A 22,890-nucleotide genomic window follows, 5' to 3' on the forward strand; every position below is an offset into this window, starting at 1 on the left:
GCCATGCCCCCAACTAGCCTCCTTTGCCGGAGAGGAGGGGAGGACCAGCACGAAGTTGAGATTTGGGCCCCAGCTCTAGGTTTTCCTCATTCGCTCTCGGTTCACACATTTCTGATATAAAAGGGAGCTAGGACTCACTGATATTACTTTATAAAAACTGAAAGTTGGAGGGAGTAAATGGCCAACAAAACAACAGGTCTTTAAAAAAGTAATTATAGAGGTTTAGTGCCCCTGCCTGACCGTAGTCTTTTCTCCATGCTGGCAGTAAGAAGTTCCAGGTAGCTTTGAATGTAATTTGCAATGTGTGACACACAGAGGCTCGAGATGCAGAGGAAACTCGGGGGAGACGAGTGCGAGAGAGAAGAGAAAGAGCAAAGAATCTTAGAGACTACAAGGCTGGAGGAAAAACAATGCAGCCCAGAAGAGGAGACAAAGACAGATAAAGACCTAGAAATGGGCTAAGGCAAGGAGAGAACAGTCTCTCTGGAAGAGCTCTGCAGGCGAGTTAGAGATGTTGGCCAGAGTTTTGAACTCCCTCCACTTCCTTTCTGGCAGTCCAGGGGATCTCCCACTGGGAGGAAGGGGAGAGGATACAGGACTGACCCCAGGACCGGCCTGATATCTTCAGGCTGCGTGTACTGTCCCATGAGCTGCTTCTGCTGGGTTATGAAATTACAAGAGAAGGTAGAGCAGGAAGGAAATCAGTAGAACTTGGAAATGTGGCTCTACTGTGAAAATGGCATCACAGAACTGAGTGTTTCTCTCTCAAGGATTCCAGATTAAATCTGCTCAGTTTACAAGTAAAAAGATGTTTTTTCTCAACAGCCCTGCAAACTCAGCCTGGGATCTGACAATGAAGCTGTGCAGTTTTTGTTTCATGGACTCTTGTAAGTAACAGTCTGCAGACTATATTCGCTTTCAGTTACACATGTGCAACCCTACTGCTTATAATAGGGACAGGTCCAACTCCCACGGAGAGGCAACTTCACCCATCCCAAGCTCGAAACCGCCTCTCCTTGCCACCAGGACCTTCCTATGCCTTTCCAGCTACTGGTCTCCTGCTGTCTCATACCAGAAAGAGGTTCAGTCTGTCCTCAGAATCCAAGGGCAGGGATTTTCTGGATGCCAAGAAGCAGTTATGTATCAATTTAAAAAAGAGCTGGTAAGAGCAGATAAGTGGGAAGGAAGCATGCTGTTCTCTGCCTACTCAAGGGTGGAGTGGCCAGAGAAGGATAAAAAAGGGTGGTAGTCATACAATTTTATAACTGGGAAGGAAAAGATGCAGACAGGAGTCGGGATAGGGAAGAGGAGGGAAATGAAAAATAATATGCTAAAAGTTAAAAGGGTTTAATACTTTAATACTTGAGGTCACAGAAAATAAATACCCCTGAGGGCATTCTGTGCCAAAAAATTAAATTCTGCGCACAATATTTTAAAATTCTGCAAATTTTATTTGTCAAATAAATGTGGAGGCTCCAGCATGGAACTGGGAAGCACAGGCCACTGGCTGCTCACAGGTGGGAGATCACTGTGCAGCTTCCTCCACCCCCGGGGCACAGACTGTGCAGTGAGGCTGCACACAACCCTGACACAGTGCAAGGAGCAGGCCTGCACCAGAAACACCCCAGGGCTCTGCCCCTCCATGTGGGCAGGCAGGCTCAGCAATGCAGGATCTAAGTGTGGAGGGGCTTTAGTGTGTGGGGATCCAGGTGTGGTTGAGAGGGTTCTATGTGGGGAAATATGGATGCAGGTGGGATCCAGGTGCAATGGTAATAGGACTCTGCAGTGGGGTTCTGATGAAGGTGGTTGAGGCTCAGCAGGATGGGACTGGCTGTGTGGGGCTCAGTGGGGGATCCAGACGCTGGGGGAATGGGACTCAGTGGGGTGGGGATCCAGGTGCAGCCGGTTGGGGCTCAGTGGGGTGGAGATCCAGGTGTGGGTGGCTCGACAGGGTGGTCCATGCGCAAGGGGAATGGAGCTTGGGGGTGGGGGGAGGGGTTCTGAGGGAGGTCCTGGGTGAGGCTCGGCTGGAAAGTCTGGGTATGAGAAGGTCTGGATGCATGGGGGTTGAGCAGATGGGGGAGCAGCTCCATATATAGGGGTCCCTTCCCCTGCAGCTGAGGAGCAATGGGTGCATGAATCGGGAGAGAGAGAGTTTGCAGAGCTTCCTGCAGCCGGGGGAGAAATCTGGTGGTGGGTCTGACTCAGCCCCGCATGCCATGCAGGGGAAAAGAAAGTTCTCTCCTCCCCAGGCCAGCCAGGACAAGCAGCTGAGCCCGGCACAGGTTAGGAGCCACCAGCTGGGTCTTCCCCGGTCCCGCCTCCTGCCCCAGTGATTTACCTCTCTGCTGGCTGCCCTGAGCACCCAAAACATACTGCCTGGGAGGGTCGCATGACCACTCTTCTGACTTCCCTTTGCTTCCCTGTCAGAAAGTCATTTTTCTGCGGGGAAGAAAAGAAATATGTGGGGAACATAAATTCTGCACATGCGCAGCGGTGCAGAATTCCCACAGGAGTAAATAAAGACTAGACAGCTCTCAGGCAGATCATTAGCAAAGGGGCAATGACATGGTTGAACAGGATTTAGTTAATTTTATTTTCATTTTTCAACTGTGCATATCAGGTTTTATAGGCAAAAAAAATATACATTTGTATCAAAACAAAAACATTAAAAAGGCAGACCTTCCAAAAATGTTGCAGCCCCCAAAGAATCCCATCCCATCATCAAGTCCATCCTATCATCAAACCTGCCCTGCAAGAACGACCTGAGAAAGCCAACAAGTCTTGCAGCAGGACCCAAGGGTCACCAAAACCAGGTGCTGGGGGATCAAGAAGGATCAAGTTCCAGACCCAGGCACACTTCCCCAGCCTTCTCTTCTTAATAGCATGGAACTGTTTATCTGAGCTACTCAAGTTATCAGTTTCCACAGTGTCACACCAGAAAAAAAGCAATGCCCCCCACACAAACAGGGATCACGGCACTAATGATTCCTACCCAGGGGGTATTCTCTCTTTCAAGAAAGAATGCTACTAGTAATGGTTGATTATTCTCATGTGCAGAAGACTGGGCCACAAGCACTGGGGATAAGCACGGAGGGAATTTCAGGCTGGAAATAAATCACACAGTTTCCTGCTCTTTCAATTTTTGGAATCTTGCGTTTATTAAACTATCAATTGGGAAGTGCCTCATCACACTGCTGTGCTGCTGCTCTTGATCCATCCCCAGCTAGTCTCCAAACAGAGCGATGCAGTCACACAACACAGCACTCCCCAATACGTTAGTTGACCATCTTGGTACACCTTGATATATCTTCTCTGCTTCTGCTATCTACAGCAGTATAAAAAAAGCAATGCCTATCCCTTCTCATTAGAATAGTGTTACAAATGTGACGTTATGCCCCATATTATTTATGGCACTATGCTTATGATATAGCTGCAGCATAACAGATATTTTATGCAAGATGGGTCTTGTAAGGTATCATCGGAAAGGTTATAATTTACTGAATGTGATTATCCAATTTGTATGCATGTATCATTTCTGTATCTAAAGTTAGGAATACTGACTATGTAACAATTACAATTGTGTGTGTATTTGGGAGAAACCCACCAGAAAACAGGCCATCAGCCTTGATGGGCCATTAGGAAGAAACAATAAGACTTTGAAGATACTAATCTCTCTCCTTCCTGAGAGGCATCCTGGGAAGTTGCTGTGACGCTACTAGGCCATGTGGTTATGTCACCTGGTACTAAACACTATCTTGGACTTCTAGTAATTTTCCACTAAAAAGGAGTGGGGAGGTCAAGACTGGGAAACAAAAGATTCCCACCTTATTTAAATCTTATTTAAGCCTGGGGAGGTAAGTTGAACTTGGTTCACTCTTCACTGAATCCCCACCCAGGATGACTGCTGGAAACACCTAAGGAACAAGGACAAAGGGAAAAGGGGAGGAGTACTGAACCCAGGCTGGAAAAGGAAAATAGTCTGTGAATAAGATACCTGAAGATTTAAGCTGCAAGCAGGGTAGCTAACCTTCAAAATTTCTGCAACCTGCCCCAAAAGCAACATTTAGGGTGAGAAATTACTTATTAAAGAGAGTGGTTTCAAGATCTTAAGCTTAGTATGCATGTTTTGTTTTATTTGCTTGGTAATCTGCTTTGTTCTGTTTGCTATCCCCTATAATCACTTAAAATTTACCTTTTATAGTTAATAAACTTATTTCTTTTTATAACATAACCCAGTTTGTGTAATTCATATCTGGGGGCGGCTGGCGGGGCAGGAAGCTGTGCATCTCTCTCTCTCTCCACACCGAGGGAGAGATCTCTCTATAAAGCGTAAGACAATATTGTTGCCAAGAAGGCCAATGGCATTTTGGGATGTATACGTAGGGGCATTGCCAGCAGATCGAGGGACGTGATCGTTCCCCTCTATTCGACATTGGTGAGGCCTCATCTGGAGTACTGTGTCCAGTTTTGGGTCCCACACGACAAGAAGGATGTGGAAAAACTGGAAAACGTCCAGCGGAGGGCAACAAAAATGATTAGGGGACTGGAATACATGACTTATGAGGAGAGGCTGTGGGAACTGGGATTGTTTAGTCTGTGGAAGAGAAGAATGAGGGGGGATTCGATAGCTGCTTTCAACTACCTGAAAGGGGGTTCCAAAGAGGATGGATCTAGACTGTTTTCAGTGGTAGCTGATGATAGAACAAGGACTAATGGTCTCAAGTTGCAGTGAGGGAGGTTTAGGTTGGATATTAGGAAAAACTTTTTCACTAGGAGGGTGGTGAAACACTGGAATGTGTTACCTAGGGAGGTGGTGGAATCTCCTTCCTTAGATATTTTTAAGGTCAGGCTTGACAAAGGCCTGGCTGGGATGATTTAGTTGGGGATTGGTCCTGCTTTGAGCAGGGGGTTGGACTAGATGACCTCCTGAGGTCCCTTCCAACCCTGATATTCTACGATTCTATAATTATTTTGGGTTTACTCCCCAAAAGGGGGTGTGCACTTCAGTGCCGGGCAATTTCCTAGCTGAATCTCCTCATAGAGAGCTGCTTGCAGACTCTGTGATTCTACAACTGATGCATCCCTACCTGTGTGTGCGCGTGCTGCCAGAAAGCCTGATTCAGCAAAACAGGGAGAGGGCCCCCAGGCTAGTGGAGCAGGCAGGCTCAGTGAAATCCCAGCACATCAGGTGGCACCCTGGACCGGGCGGGGGCGTGAACAACAGGGGAAGGTGTTCCAACCTGTCACAAAATATATTTAAAACAAACTGACCCAGCTCCAACATTTTGGCATGTACTGATGAAACTCCATTGTTTGGCAATGATAGATGTGTCATTTGTTTGAGGTTTCTTTAAAAACTCTCCAACACTACCGGACAGTTTTTGATATACCAATACATTGCTATGGAAAGGACTGGGATGTCACAGGTGTAACCTGTGACCAGCTCTGGCTCATCCCTGGGAATGGGACTGTAAAACATTTAAGAACACCACACTTTAGAAATATGCACAGATACTTCATTAATCAATTATTTCTTTTAGGTAAGAGACCTTGCTCTTTTCAGTAAGCAGTTTTCAAATTACAGTCCAAAAGAATGGTTTACTTTAAAAGTAAGAAGAGGGGGAAATACTCACTTATTGAAACAGATTTCCCCACTATCATCAGAAAACATCAATAATCTGCATTACTCTAAGCCTTTTCAGTGGTAGTGCTTCACTCAATTGCCTCCAGCCTTAATTTACTCCAATGCTGCTATACACTGAGCAGCCTTAAAATATTTCTGAACACCATGCGAGTAACACTGTAGCAGCTGAACTGGGAGTTGATCAGACTGATTGAAATATTGTAGTTTCACTAATGCTCCGTTGCAGCTCAGCATCCCTTCTTATGCCTGGGGATCACTTTCCTGATATTTCGTTTTTAAACTCTCTCTCTCTACATGTTTACTCATGTCCCAAATCAAATGGTTTACAGTAGCTCACTGGCTATTGATCTGTTTAAAGAATATTTTCATTTTATATTCTGTCACTAAATACTTTACAACTATTTTAGTAATTCCCACAAAGCTGTTTATTGCTGGATGAAACTTTAGAATCAACGTGCTGTCACTGTTCAGCATTAATGAATGCAGTCCAAATAGGTATAGATCCCATAAAATGTATTTTGCTTTTGAGGATCTTCCTCAGAGAAAAAAAGTACAAAACTACATGCACTCAAAATTGTACCATTCTAATTGTGGAAGCACTGATCTGATTCCATCGATAAAGGTTATTTCAAGGAGAAAAATTAATCCAAAGAAGGGAAATGTGGGTACCTGGGGCTAGATTCACAAAAGGACTGAGGTGTCTCTATAAGTGCCTTATGTCCAATATTTAAGCACCCTGTCTCTAACAAAACCACCACTGAGCTGCCACCTAATCTTGTAGGTGCCTACATTTCTTGGGTGCCTATGCTTTTGCTGGTGGGCTCGTGCAAAGCTGCATAAACCCTGATAGGATTCTCAGACTAGGCATTTCTCTGCCTATCTCATCTGCATGGCCCAATCCAGTAGCTATGCTCAGAGTACACCTAATCTATACAAAAAAAGCTTCTCCTCAGCATTTCCCACTTGCTAGTTTGCTGGCTTCTATGTATCCCTTTCTTATGTACCTAACTCTCCCCATACAATGCATGGAAAGTTTGGGCGTCTAACTCAGGGTTGTGAATTTCACTCATCAGCAGGGTGCCTAGGAGTTAGGCGTTGTAATGCTTAAGTTCCCTTTGTGAATCTAGCCCCAACTTTTTTACATTATATAAAAATGTTAAACCTTGTATTCATTAGTATTATATGGCAATCCCAGTTTATGGTCCAATCCTACAAAGTCAATGAGAGTTTTTATCACTGTCTTCAATAGGAGCAGGAAAAAGGAACATAACTGCTCTATCTGATCTGCTCAGCAGATCCAGCTAGTCCAATATCCCCTTTCAGAAGTGACTAGTACCAGATGCTCCAAAGCAAGGTACAAGAATCATCAAAGTAGACAATTACGGAATAGCTTATCCACAGCAGAAGAATTTTCTTGACCCTCTCACATAGTGGCTGGTTTATTCCCTGAAACATGACAATTTATATCCCTTCTTTAAAAAATATCCTATCTAATGTCACTGTGAATGTTATCCACATAAATGTTTAACCCTATTTTGAGTCCCACTAAACTCTTGGCCTCAATGAGATCTTGTGACAGTTAGTTCCACAGATTAATTGTATGTGGATGTAAAAGATATTTCCTTTTATCAATTTTAAATTTACCATGTTCTTTTATTTAACTTCTTTATACCATCTCCTCTGTAAACAGTCACCACCTTTTCAAGCTCCCCTCACATGGAAGACTTTCCATGCCTCCTGTTGTTTTATTACTCATCTCTGACTGCCTACTGTATTTCTGCAAATTTTTTTTCAGGATCAGGTCCACACTGCTTTTGGCCTTGATCCTGAAAGGTGCTGTGTGCCCTCAACTCATTCCAATGGTTTTAAGCATCTCTCAGGATCAGTCCTTTTTGTACAACTACTGATCTTTTTATAAGTTGCTGTTACGGTAAAGAATTAGATGAAACTGTAGCTTGCATCTCCTTCTAGCAAAGTCAATGCACAAAGATGACTCACCTCTGGTTTTGGAACAAAGGCTCGGCCTGGAATTGTGAACCGGTTTTGAACAGTGCAGAGATACTGAGCCATGATGGACAGTCTGCTACGTTGCTTGCTTCCCGTGGTGGCTGTGAGCCTCTATGGGATAATCAGAATGTCATTTATAAGTCAGTGAATCCAGACTGACCAAGTGGAAAGAATATTAAAGCTCTATCAACTTGCAGCTTAATCTAGAGGTAAGGATATTTAAAACCAAGAGTAACAAAAGCATTTTTTAAAGGCACCCTCTTAAAAGTAAATACAATGATCAAAATTAATGTCCAAACCATCCAAAGTTTTTCTAACATGCCTATTAAGGTATCTAAATTACATACAATTTATTGCCCCAAACCTGTAGTTAAATCTGCACAGGTAGTTCCCTGCACTTCTGTGGAGCTTCACTGATATAAAAATGGTTCTGGGAGCCACCTGAACAGATCTGCTTGCAGGGCTCATGCTGAAGACAGAATTGAGTGACAATGTTCCCAAAGCCTCCCTTGTTCCCAATGTCCACGTTTGAGTGTTCATTTTTCTGGTCTTTTTTAATTCTTGCAAGATCAAATATTAGTCAAATGAGGTTCTCACAGACGCAATATAAGGAAGCAAATAAAAGTATTATTCCCTGTAAATCCATCTGAACTTATTACAAAGATAAGACTGATTTTTCCCTCCTCAATAACTGGATGACATTTTAAAAATATCGTTAAATGAAACGGTTTAATAAAAATAAGGCAACAAATCTTCAAATTGTTTTCACTTAAAATTCAGCTCTCAAGATCTCTTAATTTTCTTAATTCTTAATCTTAATTTTTCTCTCAAAAAAAGTCTCAAAAAGACTTACAAGGCCAAAATTACTAGTTTTGTAAATGACCACCACAGTAGTCATGCATTATCGGAAACTAAATATAATTGAGCTAAGAATGAAGTAGTGTTGCAGGTCACATAATGAACCATCAGGTGAGATAATCTTAAATGGAGTAGGTGGAAATGTAATCTCTATCTGCTCTTGGTGCCTCTGTTTGCAGTTAGGAAACACGGGCACGGGATACCAGACAGAATCTCCCTTGCTAAGCTAGAGAAACGCATGGGAATTTTTTCATACATTTTTCAATTAGTCCTAACATCAGTTCAGCTGAACTGGTATGAAAACATGAGGAAGCAGTAGGATAAATGAGGCTCCTTGACTTTCAGCTATGTTAGTTCAAAGTGGTAAAAACTGGTCCGGTCTACACTACTGTGCCCATGATCTGTTGGAATTGTTTTGTGTGTATTTAGCCAGTGTGGACAAGACCTCAAGGTATTTGTACAAAGAAAGAGTGATAAGTACAGAATGCCAAACATTAGAAGTGGTTCTTATTGCACTGAAGTATCATAAGGTGATTCATGTCCTCATTTGCCACATCACCTTTGTTTTCACAATATATGCAGATGAAAAAGATGACATGGATATCTGATGGTAATGTCTGCATCCAGTGTGCCCTCTGGTGAACACAGTACCATTGAAATGTTGGTGTGGCTACTGAAGCCTTGCATACAGTAGGAAATTGAACTGTTGTTGAAAATCCCTGTACTGACACTACAGAGGGTTTAAGTGCTAATGTAGAAAAGACAAAATCATTTTCAATGCTATTTCAGAAAGAGAGCATAACACTTGGTTTTGTCTGGTCTACGCTAGCGCTTAAAATGAAATGACTGAACTGGTTTAACAAGAAAATGCAAGTTATGTGCCACATAAAGTTGTACAAAGACGTTTTACTGTCAGAATCTGCATCATCACTTTTTCCTTGTTGTTGCCCTTTTTCGTCTTTCAAACTTCTTATTCCATCTAAAATCCATATATGGGCAATGTTTGATTTTGTGCCAGGTAAAAAATAAAAACAGTAATAAGTATTTTTGGTCATACTTTTTTCTTCTTCCAACAAAAATAGAAATTCTACTTAGTATCTTTCATCTGATGATCTAAACGTGCATCTCTATATACCTCTGTGAAACTAAGCGTTGTTATTCCTGTTTTTCTACTAGTGCATTTTAAGTATTTATAAGACACCTATATCCTGGATATCTAAGTCCAATTTTTTTACAAACAGCTAAACGGAGGCAGAAAGGTGAAACAACTTGCCTTAGGTCTAAACAGAGCGCATCAGATCCAGGAATAAAACCTAGAAGTTCTGACTCCCAGTTTCCTGGCTGACCATAAGGTAACCTGTTTTTTTTTACTGAAGGTAGTATATTTCCCCAAAAGGCATACCAACTCATATAAATAACAGAAATGTGAACCATAACACTGAAAGACTTTGATCTTTTTTATAAAATATTCATTGGAATCATGCACATTTAAATAAATGAGAAACCAAGAAACAGAAGATCCTACAGTGTAAACACAACAACCAGCACTGACTCATTCCATGACCTTGAGAACATCACTCCACTTTATAACATTCAGTCTTTTCAGCTTTCTAAATACAATGAACTTAACGGGTATGCTATTTTGCATGTCATTCGAGCTATGCTGGGTGCAGAAACACTATAATCTGCATGTCATGTTGAAAAAAAACCCCTAAAAGGCACATACAGCTGGTTATAGCTATATAAAGTACGGAGTGTTTTTATGTTCTCAATTCTCTTTGTATTTCTTTCTTCCTGCTATCATAGCATTCCACATCTTTCCACTTTATATTTTAAAGCCTAATCTATTAGCCATTTTTTAATGTTTAGGCTAATAGCTCTTATCAAGTATTTTGGGGGAAAGAACTGGATCTTGTGTGTCAGAAATCACATGAACTCAGACAATAAAAGAAGGCTGCTTTATTTCACATTCACAAAATACAAACTACTTGTCCCAGATGTTCTCTACAGCTATATACTGGAACCACTTAAGTACTTATCTCAAACCCTGTCCTCCCAAACACTGCAGTAAATGCAGCAGAAGGATGGGAGCTCTAGGTACCGGAGTAACGCTCTAGGTACCCGAAATAACAAGAGGTTTAATTTATGGCATACAATCACTGTATTTCTCATTTACACAATTCACAAAAGGCCTTGCAGGTAAAACTTAATGTCTAACCTGGTTTTCAGTTTGGAGCAGCTACTTTAGCCTTTTGAGTGCAACACATAGAATATACACTCAGGTAACAAACAAAACTGAATACTTACAGAACAATGAAGTGGTTGAGAAAATGGTAATCTGGTTTTCTCAAACACTGAATGAAATAAGCTAAAAAAATGTCTGAGGGCATTGTAGAGTGAGTCAGCTGATCATCAGTTGACTAGAAACATCTGAGAGAGTCTGTGGAGAGCAGGAAGATCAATTTCACTTTCATCAAGTTTCTCAGTTTTCAAATGAAATGTAACCAGTCAAAAACTGCTCCAGGAGTTCTTAGAATTGGAAACTGATTTGGTGCACTCAGTTTTATTCTTATCAGAGTCAGGGTATGGTGAAGAGATTGGCAATGGTTCCATTCTGATTTCTGGCATCAAGATTATATTCAGGAAAGCAAAGACCAGCATCTATGGGCTCCACTGACAAGAAATTCCCTATGTTTGAAGTGTTTAATCATTGGTGGGAATCAGTGATATGACATATTTCAAATCTGAAAATCTTCTGTTAGCAAGGGAGGTCTAAAATAAAGCAGGGTAAAAAATTGCTTCCAGTGTAATTCTTGAGGTGACTGAAAGGTTTAGAAAAACAAGATGAAATGCTAACTCAAAATGTCACGTCAGCTGATGTGGAAAGGAAACAGTTGAAGGCAGAAAAGGAGCATGCTGTGGAAGCTACTTGGAATGAATCAGTCAGACTTCAGAGAAAACAAGATTGTGAAATGTTTCAATGCTTAAGGGATATTTGTCTCCCACATAAGAAGAAACTTTTTATAAACAGTGTGCAATGAAGAGAACTGAGCAGATTTTGAAAATTAATATTAAACTGTATAATTAGTAGCTAAGCACACACAAACTTAAGCCCTGTGCCAGGTTTCCTGTCTTAAAATTACAATTTCAGAGCAGTATAGACTATTAGGCAGTTTTAAAACATTCTGCAAGTCAACAAAATCTCTCTCAGGCTTTTCTCATCTATAACTAAAGTAATTAGGTGCTGAAATAATTTGTCCAATTGTAAGTTTTTAATAAGCCAATAACAAAACTTACCTCTGCTACTTCCTTCTGAAAAGTCAAAGTCATCTGAGTTCGGCCATAAACGAAAGGTCCGTCTCTATTGGAAACATTTTCAAGCCACCTGATGATTAGAGGAGTTGAAACACTGAATGGCAGATTTCCAATGATATGCACATTTGGTGGATCTATAAGAATTTGAAAAGAAATCTTTTGTAAGAATAGGTAGATAAGTGGGGTAGGGTGAAAAGCTGTGGTTTGGTGGAACACCGATCACTTTCTACAGTTAGAGAGGGCTGCATAATTTGGAAGGCCTCCACCTCAGCAGAAGAGGGACTAATCTCCTTGGGGACAGGCTGGCTAAAGCACTCAGGAGGGAATTAAACTAATAGCAAAAGGGGAGGGTACAAAGAAGGAAGATATGAGTCCTCAGAACAAAATCGAGATGTTGAGAACAAAATTTATTCAAGAAACCAAAGAACGTAAACGGAAAAAAAAATCTTGAATTGCCTATACACTATGCTAGGAGTCTAGGTAACAAACAAGAGAAACAGGAAATGCTCATTTATAAGCATAAATTTGATCTAGCTGGTATTACTGAAACCTGGTGGGATGATTGACATGACTGGAATGTTAAATCAATGGTTACGACCTATTTAGGAAGTATCAAAATGGGAAAAGTGGGAGTGGCACTATGTAAAAAGTGCCATTACTTATTTCCACGTCCCTAATAACGCAGAAGAAAATTATCTTGAATGCTTATGGCTCAATGTCCTAACAGATAAAGCACAAGATGGGATAGTAGTTGATGACTGCTACAAGACCATCACATCACACCAGGGAACAGGATGACTATCTACTTATGCACTCATCTATAATATGTAGGAACAAAAACTGTTATCCTGGGGGACTTCAATTTGAGTGACATATGCTGGAGGTCTCATGCTGCCAGTACTTAAAACATCCTTGGAATTTCTAAACATTATAGATGACAATTTCCTAATTCAAAAAATGTTGCAGCAACATATATTATATTATATATTATACCTTGTCCTAACAGATAAAGAGAACTGAGCACAGAACTAAAAGTGAATGGTAGCTTACGTACAAGTGATCAGGACTTGATCACATTTATAACATGCAAGTGGAATAAAGTGCAGACCAGTAATACACACACACTTGGTGCTTTAACAAGGCCTATTTCACAAAACTGAAAACAATTATGAGCCAAATGAGTGGAGTTCTGGCCAAAAGAGTGATGCTTCCCAGGATCGCATTAACAGGGGAATATTGAGTAGGAGAGGTTATTTTGCTTCTGTATTTGGCACTGGTGTGAGCGCGGCTGGAATACTGTGTCTACTTCTGGTACCCACAATTCAAGAAGGATGTGGATAAATTGGAGAGGGTTCAGTGCAGAGCCAGGAGAATGATTAAAGGATTACAAAACATGCCTTACAGTGACAGACTTAAGGAGCTCAATCTATGTAGCTTAGCAAAGAGAAGGTTCAAGAGCGCCTTGATTACAATCAAAGTACCTTCAATCTAGCAGAGACAGGCATAACACAAACCAATGGCTGGAAGTTGAAGCTAGACAAATTCAGGTGAGAAATAAAGCATAAATGTAATGGTGAGAGTAATTAACCACTGGAACAATTTACCAAGGGTCTAAGTGGAGTCTCCATTACTGACAATTTCTAAATCAAGATTGGAGGTTTTTCCTAAAAGATATGCTTTAGGAATTATTTTGGGGAAATTCTACAGCCTGTCCTATAGAGGAGGTCAGACTAGATGATCACAATAGTCCCTTCCAACCTTAGAATCTATAATCAAATGCATCTTGACAGAGTTTACACAGAAACAGCTTTACCCTTATTCTTCTTTTCATATGCAATAAACAATTCTGGGAACTTTCTAACATCCATCCTGTGTATTTGTATCTAAACTAATTAGACAATAGAATTCTTAAATGCATCAGTTCTAGAAAAGTACATTTTAAAAATTCAACTCCATCCTCATATACACATTTGCGCATACCCATGTTTTATTAAATTTCCAATAACATGGGAAGATGCAATACAGCAGGGGATTTTCCAAAAAGAGTTAACGGAATATGTTTCCTTTGAATCTCAAATTAGAAAAAAAAACTTTTAATGTTCTTCTGGCATCCACCAGATGCTGTGTCTATCTTTGACTAAGAAATCAGGTTTTGGAAAAGACGACTAAACTTACCTATAAGTTTATCAGTACTGTCATATGGTTTTAGGAGAAAGGTGAAATCCAGCCATAAGAAAACCCCAAGATTTGATAAAAAGCCATGATTAGACCTTATACTTTCCCAGTATGCATGACCGAAGGGTCAGCAATATAATTCAAGTACCACGAAACTCTCCAAGTTTCAAAGAGGATTCTACAAGACTCTTCAGTGGGGTTACAACAGAATTTAATAAATGGTGGTTTATCACACAAAAGCAGGAGGATGGGGGAAAACAACAATATGTGCACTATGTGTTTTACTTCTGTGCTCTTCAGAAACTGTTTTTTCCACAATGACAACATCCTGAGGCTAAAAGAAAAGGAGTACTTGTGGCACCTTAGAGACTAACCAATTTATTTGAGCATAAGCTTTCGTGAGCTACAGCTCACTTCACCGGCTGCACACTGTGGAAAGTATAGAAGATCTTTTTATACACACAAAGCATGAAAAAATGGGTGTTTACCACTACAAAAGGTTCTCTCCGCCCGCCCCCCCCCCCACACACACACCCCACTCTCCTGCTGGTAATAGCTTACCTAAAGTGATCACTCTCCTTACAATGTGTATGATAATCAAGTTGGGCCATTTCCAGCACAAATCCAGATTTTGTAGTGGTAAACACCCATTTTTTCATGCTGTGTGTGTATAAAAAGATCTTCTCAAATAAATTGGTTAGTCTCTAAGGTGCCACAAGTACTCCTTTTCTTTTTGCAAATACAGACTAACACGGCTGTTACTCTGAATCCTGAGGCTAGTAGTTGCAAAGGTATCAACCATTTTAAATTATACAAATTCAGCCTCTTTGCCTTAGGGCGCGTCTACACTTAAAAGGCTGCAATGGCTCAGCTGCACCGACCTAGTTCTTCAGTAAAGACGCTACCTATGCCAACAGGAGGGCTTCTCCTGTTGGCGTAGATACTCCACCTCCTCAAGAAGAGTAGCTATGTCCAGGGGAGAAGCCCTACCATTGAGGCAGTGCTGTTTACAACAGGAGTTAGGTTGGTGTAACTGCCTTGCTCAGGGATTTGGATCTTCCACTTCCCTAAGCAACAGTTATACCATAACTATAAGTTGCTAGTGTACATCAAGTCTCAGACAAGGTAGGAAACAGGCGATTCTCATGTTTTGTTTTTTATTTTGGAGGAAAGAAAACCAGCCTCTCTAATCTTACCTTTCAGGAGAAGATCACTTTGAAGGGTTAACTATTAACAGCTAAAATGTAAATCTGGGTGAGACTAGTCAACTGCTATCCACCAAAAGGGATCAAAACCCATGTGTGTAGATGAAGTGAGAGGAAATGGAAATCATAACTCCAGGTACCTTGTCAAACAAACTGATTCGCATAGCAACTGTTTGGAGGAAACAACAAATATACTGAAAACAGATACTAACCATCTTCCCACTTCTTTTGAAGGTGTTTTGGAAAAGCTCTCTCCATCTTGTATGTCAAAATGTCCCCATGAACAATGTGCACTTTTCCCGGAGCTGCTTCAGACAGCATCTATTTGTTAGCAAGCAAGCAGAATTAGTCGATTTAGCTCCAATAAAATCTGGTAAACTTTTAAACATACTGAGCCATACGCATCCTTTGCTTCAATGGAGTTACGTTAGGCATGAATCTGGCCCTATATTTTGATCCTCACATACATGTAGTAGTAAAATAGAATAATTATCTTTTAGGTCTGAGCACATTATAAATAAAAGATGAACAAAACGCACATTTCCATGCAAAAGCCACACACACACACACATACACAAACCCAATACAAACAAAAGGTCTGATTCTATACACCTACTATTCACTACTTGTGAGAATAAAGGGTTACAGGATTGAGAGTTTAGATCTAATACAAATAATTAAAGATTTAAGAATTTTCAATCCTGGAATGAACACGGATTATTAAAATATATTGGAGAAAATTCTCAAATGTCAATGTAACTTATTATTTGTGCTTCAAACATGCAAAACTCTCATATAAGGCTCGATTCTGCAAAATCCTGAGCACTCTGGCCTGATCAAGCAAAACACATTATTAGTCCCACTCAAATCAATGGCACTATTCACACACTTAAAGTTAAGTACATGCTTACGCGTTGTGCAGGATCAGGCTAAAGGATTTAACACCTTGCAGGATCAAGTTTATAATGCAAATCTATACAGCCATGAAAGAAGGAGTTTTGTACTGAAACAAACTTGTGGATAATAGTTTGTTTATACAAAAATAAATGTACTTTGAAATTTTCAGTGCTTTGCTCCCTTTCTTTTTATATTAGAGATATCTGTTATTAAGGACTTGTCTAGAGAAACAGCAAGTGGCGGTGTAAATCTACAGTGCACTAGCATGCCACACAATCTATGTGGACCCTGCTCACTTGCACAAAAAATTCCCCTAGTGCACACTGATATACTCCCATTTCAAAATGGAGATGATCAAAATGCACTAGGGAACTGTAAATGTGCACTAACAGGGTCCACATGAACAGTTAGTGAGCAGCATGCTACTGCACTGTAGATTTACATCTTAGCTTGGTGTGCACTAACCATTTATCTAGTCAAGTCCTTAGTGGGTTTTTTTCTTTTGTTTTCTAAGTAATTAGATTTTCCCTCATGAGCCATCTACTGCTGCTTGACCTTGCATTGATTCATAATGCTTCATTTAAGACAGTGTATTTGAAATTATGTCTTCACTGTAGGATCAAACAAGCAGAGAAATAGTCTTTGAGACAGCAAACCATAATAGTAAATCACAAACACTGGTAGTAAGTACACACAGTAAGAAACATGTGAAAGATACACTGATGTGTTTTAATCTGATAGCTGCAATGTTTTTCCGTTTAAATAAAAGTGCCCCTATTGAATATACTATTTATGGAGCAAATCAATTTTTATATTTAGCAAGTATCAGAGGAAGATTTTTATTATTTTTAAAACAGATTAGGAAAAACAGATGAACAACGAAAAAGCAATTTCGGTTTGTGTGTGTGAACATTCAAACCTATGTTATAAACAGCTAAATGTTTTGAGTTTAATCAATGAAAAAAGGGAACTGATTTTTGTGGTAGCTTAGATTTATTGCTTATCAAGTCATTTCAGCAGCATCATTTGCATATTCAATTTCAATCATGCAGCTTCACTCGGGGATTTGGACAGGATGAAAAACGTTTTAAAAGTTCACCTCTATACTGCTTAATGGAAAACCAACTTTCTCAGCTTTCTGAGCCAAAGGAAACTGCTGCTTTCCAGGAATGTTCACAGACATAGCATTCAAGCAGAGATTTAAATTCCATGCAGGGGATACTGAAATGGAGTTTAATTCTTAAAAAAAATAAAAAAAGAAGTCCCCCTCTCTTTTAAATTATTTTCAACTAGAGAGAGAAAAAAAAATCTAACATGAAACAAGTCCGGAATTTTAATTCAAACCAATTTAAGAGTAGACTTCATCACTGCAGCAGTAGTTTAGCTACCTATAAGTAGCTATTCTGCCTTGATATGTTAATTTTTACTGTGAAGGGTGACATCCAAGGATGCCAGATAACATAATAAGATCAAAGGAGTAAGTAAATAGTACCAAACGAAGTAGACAGATGTCCATACAAATAACAGGCGGTGATCATATGTGAAATTGTTTTTTTAATAGTGGGTTTTGCTGTCAAGAAGGGTCTTTAGTTTTTTTAAGTGACTATAGTTTGCATAATTTAAAAATTCATTAGCATATTAGAGATGGAAAATAAAAAACAGTTTAAGGTTCTTGTCAGCACTATAAAAGTAAATAGGTATAAGTAACTATCAGGGTTCCTTCCCCACTCTGAACTCTGGCATACAGATGTGGGGACCCGCATGCAAGACCCCCTAAGCTTATTTTTACCAGCTTAGGTTAAAAACTTTCCCAAGGCATAAATTCCACCTTGTCCTTGAACCGTATGCTGCCACCACCAAGTGATTTAGACAAAGAATCAGAGAAAGGACCACTTGGAATTCCTGTTCCCCCAAAATATCCCCCCAAGTCCTTACACCCCCTTTCCTGGGGAGGCTGAGAATAATATCCTAACCAACTGGTTACAAAGTGAACAGAGACCCAAATCTCTGGATCTTTGGACACTGGAAAAAAAAAAACACCCCAATCAGTTCTTAAAAGAAGAATTTTATTTAAAAAAAAGAAAAGGTAAAAATTCCCTCTGTAAAATCAGGTTGGAAGATAACTTTACAGGGTAACAAAAGATGCACAATGCACAGAGGAACCCCCTCTAGCCTTAGTTTCAAAGTTACAACAAAACAGGGATAAATCTTCCTCCAGCAAAGGGAAAATTCACAAGTTGAGAAAACAAAGAAACTAATACTCCTTGCCTGGCTGTACTTACAATTTCTGTAATACGAGAGACTGGTTCAGAATGGTTTGGAGGACATGGATTGATGTCCGTTCCCTCTTAGTCCCAAGAGCGAACGAACACAGAAACAAAGAACCCAAAACAAAGCCTCTCCTCCTCCCCACCCCCCTCCCCCAGATTTGGAAGTATCTTTTGTCCCCATTGGTTCCTTTGGTCAGGTGCCAACCAGGTTATTTGAACTTCTTAACCCCTTACAGGTAAGGAGGAATTTTAGGTTACCCTTATGGTTATGACCGTAACAAATTAGAAAAAACAAAATGTGTTTTTTCAGATGCAACTTTGTGTCTTAATAGCCAACTATTACCTATTGCCCTTTAACTTTCACTACACTAGTAAATTCCACTGCATTTTATGAAACCTGTTGGCATAAAATTGCAACAGAACATTGCTAATTTGAACTAATGACTGGGACCCCCATTGTGAATTAATGCAGTTTAGGGCAAATCCTGCATCCATCAAGGGTCCTCTGGCAGAAGAATTAATGAGGTTCCACAAACTTCTAGGCACAAAGTACCAGGGGGAAGATGGGACCAGAGGCTTTGTCACTTCAGTTCCTCTTGCCCTCCACCTTGTATCTGAGTGGGTATAAAGGGCACTGACAGATACTTCCACCAATAGGCTGAATTCACCACAATGGAAGAGTTCTGCAGTCATTCCATCGCTCAGCCTAAGGGGAAAATCCGACCTCTGCCCTCTTTATAAAAGTCTGCCTAGCCAAGTTATCAGGTTGTATGCCAGCATGAGGCTATGACCCTTTGAGGATGAAATTTAGATAATTTTACAGGAATCTCCTGACCAAATTATGCACAATAATTCACCAAGGACTGGCATATAAGCGCTCTACCAAAAGCCAGTAGCCCACTGGCCATCATAATCATTGTGAAATGTATGTACAGATAATATTTAAGAAGTTATGTACCTATACTGGAAATTGTGTTCTTAAAGCCTTGAAGTTAAAGGCAGGTTACCTGGTGACCTGTCTTGGACAGGTTCTGCTCAGGAGGGCACAGGAGACACTTATCTCTATATCTGGTCACTGTGTATTGTGCGCCTCACAATGTAAGTCTATTTGCATACTAAGCCACCAACTAATCAAGACTGCTAAATTGACTAGAGATCACCATATCTACAGGAAAGGAACACACCGCATGGAGGGTGTCCAGTTTATGACTAAGATGAAAGGATTCATCAAGTGTATCAAAAGAATGCAGAGAGACACACCATATCCTTCACTGAGGAGAGAAGTTGACAAAATGGACTGTTTCATGAAAAAGGGATCACAGCCTGCCTGGCTGAAAAACGCTGGAGAACAATACTGTAAGACATGAAAGTGACTAGTTAAATAAGTCTAGGTTCCAGAATGCAAGTTATGATTTTATTTTATATGCAGTCATTTATTTCCAATACTTCTACTTGCTATCACTTAAATCTCTATACTTTGTTAAATAAACTTACTTGTTTTCACTATACACTTTTCTAAATGCTGTTTATTAAGCGGAGGAGCGATCTGAGGTGTAACTCATAAGCTGGGATGTATTTTCCCTTTGAGAGCAGTGGATCTGGGAATACAGCAAATGGTCAGTGGAACAACTGCTGGACTCTGCAGAGGGACATTCAAAGGGCTTGAGGGTTGAAGCATGCCCACCGCTAACCTGCGGTGGGGCAGCAGAGCTCAAGTTGGCAGGGGTGGAATGCTTCTATTGCCTATAGCCCAGGGAGTTGACCCCCAGCAGGCAAAGACCAGGCATCCTCACAGTAAGGGTACGGGGTAGTGAGGTACCTCACAACCCCACCTCACTAGGATGTGCTACAAAAATAAATAAATAAATAAACAAAACACCCACAATGAAATCCAGTCCTTTGTCTTTTAACATATAGGATAAAGTTCTACCTGCATATATATGTCAGATTAGGTTTGCATGTGCACATTTGATTTGAGGGCAGAATTTTGCTCTTAGGCTCTGTATTGTTTTCAATTTTGTACTACAGACCCCTACTTCAATATTATGAAGCAAAAAATCATGGGAAAGCCTGAAAAGAACTTAGTAAAAATGCAGAATGCTTTAAAGGTCACTGGTTTCACACATGGTAAAAGATTCTTCTAAATAACAGTCCCCAATTGTTATTTTAATACCTAGCATTTTCTGCTGTTCAAATCCCAGGCCTTTAATGTACAGCTATTCTAGACTGAGAGAGAACTTTCAATGAAAAACAGAGGTTATGACCCACATCAAAGAGGGACTCATTCTGTAATTTATCATAATCTTATTTGGAAAATAAAGCTCAAAACCAAATTTAATACTAATGGATGCAAGATACTATTTGTTTATTCACACCCACTCTTACTCAACATCTCCAATACACTGAATAGCCTGTCAAAAGCATATGAACTTCTGCTGTGAGGGGCTCGCTACTGAAAAACAGTGACTCACCCAACTAGTCTGTATAATTGTCTAAGATACTTTGCTGGAGGATCCTAGAAGTGGTGTTTCTATTTAGAGGAATCTCCTTCTGCAGTAGTTTTTGAAAGTCAAACAAAAATGTACTGGCTAATTCAAGCAGTTATCTGATAAGATATGCACAAAGAATTAATTACATCATATACTTTCTTACTTGGTTCAAATAATGGTGATTTATGAGTCAATTATGAGATTCAAATTAACTGGTGGATAATGATTATACTCAATCTTAATGGATGCAGTTATAACTGTTATAACAACTGTATCAGGATGATCCTAACTACAACAGTTTTTGCAAAGACAGCATGGGTCTGCAACTGTTTCAATTGTATTTTCCACTCCATGCATCTGATGAAATGGGTTTAACCCACGAAATCTTATGCCCAAATAAATTTGTTAGTCTGTAAGGTGCCACAAGGACTCCCCGTTGTTTTTGCTGATACAGACTAACATGGCTACCTGTCTGAAACCTGTTTCATCTGAGTGGGGCCGAGCATTATTATCCTTTGTTTGGGCTGAATAAATGATTTTCACGAAAAGAGATTAGAAGTACAAAAATGTCATTATATCAATCTGGTGAAAAAGATCTGATCAGATAAATGCTGTTTGAGATGGACTATAAACTATTTTAAATCTCAAAACCTTAAAAGGATTTCTACATAAATTGGTATTAAGCAGTATTATTCCAATTAATGGGTAATGCATCCAATCAAACATAATAAAACAGATTAGTTTAATCTATGTGGCTGAACAGTGTACATTAAACAACTGACCACTAGGAAAGAAGCAGAGAACGCTGCAATATTTCTGATACAAGTTGTTTTAGAGCTAGGAGTACTTTTTTCAATTGTTCAGATCAAAATAGGAAATCTAATTTTTGTTCAAGTACTTTAACTTCTTAAATGTTTAAACATATATTAATTATACAAAAACAATTTATTTCCTATTTGATACCTGCAGTCCTGGAATAAATCGAGTATCTTTTTCAACTAACAGGAGTTGAGCAACATCAGCATTCAGAATGGATCTTGTAATTCCTCCTGGCCCAGGGCCCACCTCACAGACATGGGCATCTTTCAGCTTGCCAGCCTGTCTAGCTATCTTATCTGTAAGTCACAAAGCACATACAAAGCTTTTATTTTGCACGGCACTGAGCTCACCAAGATCAATACAGTTTGTGTTTCTACAGTAAACAATGAGTTTAACACAGAAGAGACATAAACAATGACACCTCCTGGTTAAACGAGGGGAGTACTGTTGTTTTATGGAGCCTGCTAAACAGCACAGAATTCAGTTTCATTTCTAGATTACCAGAGAAACTCATATAACCAAACAGACAGCTTGCACAGTCAGGTGCTTAATGTATTTTGTTAATTACAGAATCTATTAAAAAAAAAAGATAGAAAAATAATTTTCTCCTTACAAATAGGAAATTCAATTCTCTTTCTGGTAGGTAACCCCTGTGGCATCTCTGTAGAGTCTGTCCATTTTAAAAGGGAAATTCCATTACACTGAGGCAGTTCCAAAGAAATAGAAAATGAACAAGGCTAAAGAGGAGCAGCCTGGGGATTAAGATATCTAGGAAGCAGAGCTATTTGAGATAAGAGATTGGGGGAACCCTGGAACAAGAACCAGGAAAGATTAGGGCAAAACGGAGCGGAGTTGGTTGTGGACAGATAAAGGTTAAAGGAGTGGGGAGCAGAAAAATCTGTACAAAAGGAGGTGGAGAAAATCAGGGTCAGACATTAGAAGAACACAGGGAGTGATAAACAAACAAACAAAAGAAAAAAAAGGGGGGGGGGGTTTGCAAAGTGGAACCACTTCAACAGAAGAGGCTGAGCGAGACCCAGACGTGACTACCCAATAGGTTGACAGGGCACCTGGCAGGTACCAGACCAGGGTTCAAGTCCCCACTCCACATCAAGCAGTATGAGGATTTGAATCTGGTTCTCCCATATCCTAGATGTGTATTCAGCCTCTATGCTATTGCATATAAGGGGACACAGGCAGCACAACCA

General features: G+C 40.0%; 1 protein-coding gene across 3 annotated transcripts in view; it reads right to left on the bottom strand.

Annotated features, from left to right (window-relative positions):
• Positions 1-22,890, bottom strand: part of TFB1M (transcription factor B1, mitochondrial) — a 45,557-nt gene that overhangs the window by 17,730 nt on the left and 4,937 nt on the right. For 2 of the 3 annotated variants that reach the window (XM_074948662.1, XM_074948661.1), the window contains exons 3-6: positions 21,827-21,978; positions 15,420-15,528; positions 11,810-11,961; positions 7,646-7,765 (exon numbers count right to left, since the gene is read on the bottom strand). In XM_074948662.1, the coding sequence (XP_074804763.1) occupies positions 7,646-7,765; positions 11,810-11,961; positions 15,420-15,528; positions 21,827-21,978 (533 nt within the window). The remainder of the gene's footprint in view (positions 1-7,645; positions 7,766-11,809; positions 11,962-15,419; positions 15,529-21,826; positions 21,979-22,890) is intronic. The other variant, XM_074948663.1, reaches the window with a different exon arrangement.

This window comes from Natator depressus, chromosome 3 (assembly GCF_965152275.1).
Source record: "Natator depressus isolate rNatDep1 chromosome 3, rNatDep2.hap1, whole genome shotgun sequence".
In the NCBI taxonomy this organism is placed as follows: Eukaryota; Metazoa; Chordata; order Testudines; family Cheloniidae; genus Natator; species Natator depressus.